At 39.0% G+C, this 4857-nt stretch overlaps 1 protein-coding gene across 1 annotated transcript in view; it reads left to right on the top strand.

Moving 5' to 3' along the window:
• The first annotated feature begins 1445 nt into the window (after positions 1–1445).
• The window catches only part of LOC126397537 (dehydrogenase/reductase SDR family member 13-like), a 23772-nt gene continuing 20360 nt past the window's right edge, over positions 1446–4857 (top strand). Inside the window, exon 1 of the mRNA XM_050056396.1 lies at positions 1446–1635. Within this exon, the coding sequence (XP_049912353.1) occupies positions 1509–1635 (127 nt within the window). The 5' untranslated portion in view covers positions 1446–1508. The remainder of the gene's footprint in view (positions 1636–4857) is intronic.

Here is a 4857-nt window from a genome sequence, read left to right as displayed (position 1 = left end):
GATACCTTGTGTCGGAGTTGCATGTACCCCATGCACACCGTTTGACCATTTTTAAACTTCAAATCTCTGAAAAAGTTCATAAAACCGAACAAAACTGACTTTCTGTAATGCATTTGAATGGGGTCCATGTCATTGGTTCGACAGCCCATTGGTTCGACATCCCATCAGTCCGACTGTCCGCGGTGCTGAACGGCTCGCAGTGGGCGTATGGTGCGCCGCGACCGGCTTGAGGCGGAGCAGGCTCACGGCTTATGTGTTTGTCACTTTCTTTTTCATTTTAACCCACACCATGATCTTTTCCTGACCCTAACCAAGTGGTTTTTGTGCCTAAACCTAACCAGACCTTAACCACAGGGCATCATGATGATTTCGAAACAGACTTAGGAACAATGGGTTTAATATGGTCGGAACAATGGGATGTCGAACCAATGGGCTGTCGAACCAATGGGCAGTTCCCTTTGAATGGACGTCCAGGCAGAGAATGTCCGAGTGTATGGGAATGGCTATACGCACTGTGATTGGCTCATCGCGTTTGAGGGCGGGACTTAGCAATAAGTCAGTTAGTCACCTCACATTGAACTAATAATAATAGAAAGATGGTGTCATCAATTACCAAGTAGCCAATATCTTACCATCACTAAGAGGTTGCTAACACGGAACAGCATTAGCATTCATTTGCAGTCGTGTAGACTATGTGATCAATTTAAGTCCAATATTCGTTCTCCTTTTGTAAATCCTAAGAAATAAATATCTTTCTCTTTAGCTGCTAAATGCCCCACTATGTTCACCAGCTTGTCTCTAACTGTGCCTGTCTGCTGTTTACTTTTTCAATGAAAACTGCTGCCTACTGTGACTGGGAACCAGGTCGATGAGAGTGGTGAGAGTTGGTGACAATTCTCTGTGGCTCTGTGACACATTACCCATTGTCATTTGATCCCAAATCAAAATATTGATTGGTGTAACTCTAAGTATTGATAACCAACATTTAACTGCATGTATTCCATCAGAATAATTTGAAAGTTCCTACAGTCACATATATAAAAGAATTCTATATGGAATAACATTATGAGGCAGCAAAGAGCAGTTCTACTGTATGTCTTCATCTGTAGGCCTGGAAATGTAGGTTGGCAACAGCAGGTGGTGCTGCTTTCCTATTAGATGATAGGCTACTGAATGGGAGGGAGAGGAGAATAAGCCTTTCGCAAGACATTGTTTTGATTTAACACAGCATTATTTTACAAACATATTTTGCTGGTGTTCGTGATTGTTAACCAAAATATGGACTGTATTGTTTGATTTCACTTTGACCTTATTTTAAAATAGAGAACAAAGTTGAAATACATTGTCCAAACTTGCCCCAGCAGACATGTGTGTTGTCTGATAACAGCGAGTCCACTGTCACGCCCAGGCAGGATATGAGTGTTTGTTTATGTGTGTGTCTGAATACACAAATTTGCTCAGACGTCCTCAGTGCAGCCAGTCTGGTTTGAGCAACCAGGGCTTTAGCAATGTCTACTCTTCTGCTGGTTGTGGGTGTTGTTGTAGGGTTTGCTTACATTTACCGCCATGTTGTGGTTAAGGGAAAGCGGTGCACAAGTAAAGCAAGGCTGGATGGGAAAACTGTGATTGTGACCGGTAAGTAAAGATTCTTATTACTGTGTGCCATGAGGGGCAGAAGACATATCCAGTGACTTTTTTCTATAGGCTATTAATTGGATGTGTGGACTACACTCAACAAATTTTGCATTAAGAAGCAGTTCTTACAGCACATTTTATAGCTTACCAATTTCAGTTGCAGGCACTGCAACTCTGAATGAAAACAAGACTCTAAGAATATAAAACAGAGAATTTGAAAGTACAGATATAAATCATGTCTTCATTTTAAGACTGTGTGTCCAAGAATTTTGGTTCCTTCATTGGTGATAATTCTTTGTGGCTCCATCATTATGGGTGACTTCTTTTCATCACACAAGACGCACATGTCATTTGAGTCACTGTTAATAAAAACAGATATTGATAAGTGCTGCTTTAATGGAATGATTAACTCAGAAACTGGTCATTTTAATATCAGTGTTATGTTGAATTGGTGAAGAATACTTTGACAAACAGAGACTCCAACAACAGGAAAAATTCTTGATGAACTGAAGAAATAGGAGGCCACAACAGCAAAATTTTATAAAAACATCCATTTTCAAACTGAAACAACTCCTGCAGTATAATCCAAATCTCATTTATCCAGTCATCTGGTCAGTACTTCCCAAACACATGTATTTTTGCTAAAACCTTACTATTCAAAACACTTAAGCATAAACAGTCTCAGGTAAGGATGATTAGTGTGCCTGCAGACTTCACACGCTTTCCCAGGTTCCTTACTTGTACGCGGAAGTGTTAAACATCGTAAGATTTTAGTAAAAAATGCATGTACTTTGGAAAGACTGAGCATATGACTGCATACATGACGTTTGTGTGAGAATTTGGAAACAGATTTGATTTTGCTTTGTTGTGGTTAAGCACGGCTCTCTTTTACCATCCTACCAGGATGCAGCTGCATAATCCATGCACTTATACAACAAGCTCTCTCACAAGGCAGAACACACAGAACTGTGTGCCAAGGCCATGGGTGCAGTGGCATACCTCAGAGCTGTACACGAAGATGGAAAAGTTGAAATGGAGTTTGTTTGGGGAAGAGCAGAATTAGCTCTCTGCTCAGAGCCAACTGTTTCTCAGCTTCAGTCGTGTGCTGCAGTGATAGCCATGGAAATTGCAGGACACATTTGCAATGAACAAAACCTCAGGCTAGATGCTATCAAGTGATAGTAAAGTAGTCTTAGGCTACATCAATCACTCAATCAATCAATCAATCAATCAATCAATCAATCAATCAGTCAATCAGTCAATCAATCAATCATTTATTTGTCACATGGAATTATACAAAGTCTAACTCCCACTCCCCACCAACTCCTTTAACTTGTGCACTATAATTTTTTATGCGTCTTCTTACTGTTGCTGTTGCTGTATAATTGTCCGTGTCTGTTAAGCCATGGTTTCTGGCTGTGGAATGATTTAACCGTCCTTCAAAGAAATCATAATAAATCACCAGTACATCCTACAGAGCTAATTATTTCAGCACTGAATTGTAACAAAACCTTGCTTCACTGCAACCTATAGTAAATTCAGAAGTCAATCAATATTTTTTAGAGTATGCTAAATTAATCAACATATTTATCTCCAAACATCTTCATTCAAATGCAACCAAAATGGACACTGAAACTCTTTGGATACTAGATACCATATGTTTCAAATTGTGCTCAGATCAGTTTAATGGTGAGTCTGCAGTGATATGCAATATCTTGTAAATTGTACTGTGAGCACAAAATTTTCTATTTCATCTCATTTTTAACCAAATGTCAGCAACATATTTGACAATGCACCTGAAAGCAGCAGCAGTTTTGCACATGTGATATCATTGCCTGAAGTTGTCAGAAGAGGCATGACAAGCCAAGTCTTGTTGGTGGCACAGTTAACATGTCACCTTCTCTATGGATACAAAGGTTCAAACCCCTACGTGAGCAAGTACTATGCTTCCTCAAAGGTCAGTGTATGGTTTTTTGGATTGTATCCCTATTAATTAAATTATTGTGAATATTTTAAGTTGTGTGACCTCCTTCTCTGCCCTCTGCTTCCGACTTATCCTATCCTACTTAATTGTGCAGCGGGGTTGAGGAGGTCTTTAGAAAACTACCTGCGCCTGGGTGAATGACACAAGTTGTGTGCATCCTCCTGTTTCTGTTGTAGTTTAAAAGTTTACATGCTTTATCTTGTTCTACTTCACCAGTCCAACTAAAATTCCCAATCTCCTGTGACAAATCTCAAATATCCAATATATTCAACTCAAGTTAAAGAACGTCATTCAATCAAAGTTCATCCTGTCAAAACCCACTGGCATATCCCTGGGAATTTTTGATGGCTATAGAAACACAGTGAGTAGGTGCTTGGTTCAGTAGTTGAGTGGTAAGGTGGATGACTTGTGAGTCGCAAGAGTTCAAATTCTGCTCTTGCCATCCTGCAGGTGGTCTTAATCTTTTTTCAGGATAACTTTTGACACCTGTCACATAGTAGCACCATTTGTGTATACATTAATAGACATGGGATGCATTCCAGGTCTTGAATGAAATAAAAACTTGATACAAAATATAGTCAAGCAAAACACATTTTTTTACTGAATGCAGCATCAAATTTTTGCTTGTTGTCAGTTAACCCTATGGCCCTAGGCGTTTTTTGGGGTATTTTTACTGCCTTTACTTTTAAGCTCATATCACAGTCATTATAAAGGCTACATACACATGCTATCCAGGCTATCCAGATTTGCCATCATTCCATGTCCTTCTGTGTGCCTGTATTTTATATTAATTTTTATATCAATGAAAAAAACAAATCTGTGTTACTAAATTCTTACATTTTTACATGTATCTCACCATAGCAAGTTGGAAAATGACATTTTCTGCCATATATGAAGAGGGGAGACTCTCTGGAATCTGGCAATATAAGAACCATGATGCTGGGACATTCTGTCACTTCACTGCTATCCAAAACATGTGGTTTGTGCCAGGTGGACATGATTGCCAGTATTTTATTCATTATTGCAAGAAATTCCATTGACTCATTCACAAGTCAAAAATGTGTTTTATCCGAAAGAAACATGCAATATTTACATCTAAGATAATAGAAAAATAGTCAACCAAGTGCAATGATGTCCTCCAAGATAATATTTGCCACTTTGTTTGCAGTAAACAAAGTTTGTTGTTGTTTTTCAGTTTCAGTTATATATTGGGGGGGGCATTTTGGGCATTGGGGGGG

Source organism: Epinephelus moara, chromosome 2 (assembly GCF_006386435.1).
Source record: "Epinephelus moara isolate mb chromosome 2, YSFRI_EMoa_1.0, whole genome shotgun sequence".
NCBI classification, from domain to species: Eukaryota; Metazoa; Chordata; class Actinopteri; order Perciformes; family Serranidae; genus Epinephelus; species Epinephelus moara.
This window is presented reverse-complemented; position numbering and strand designations above follow the sequence as displayed.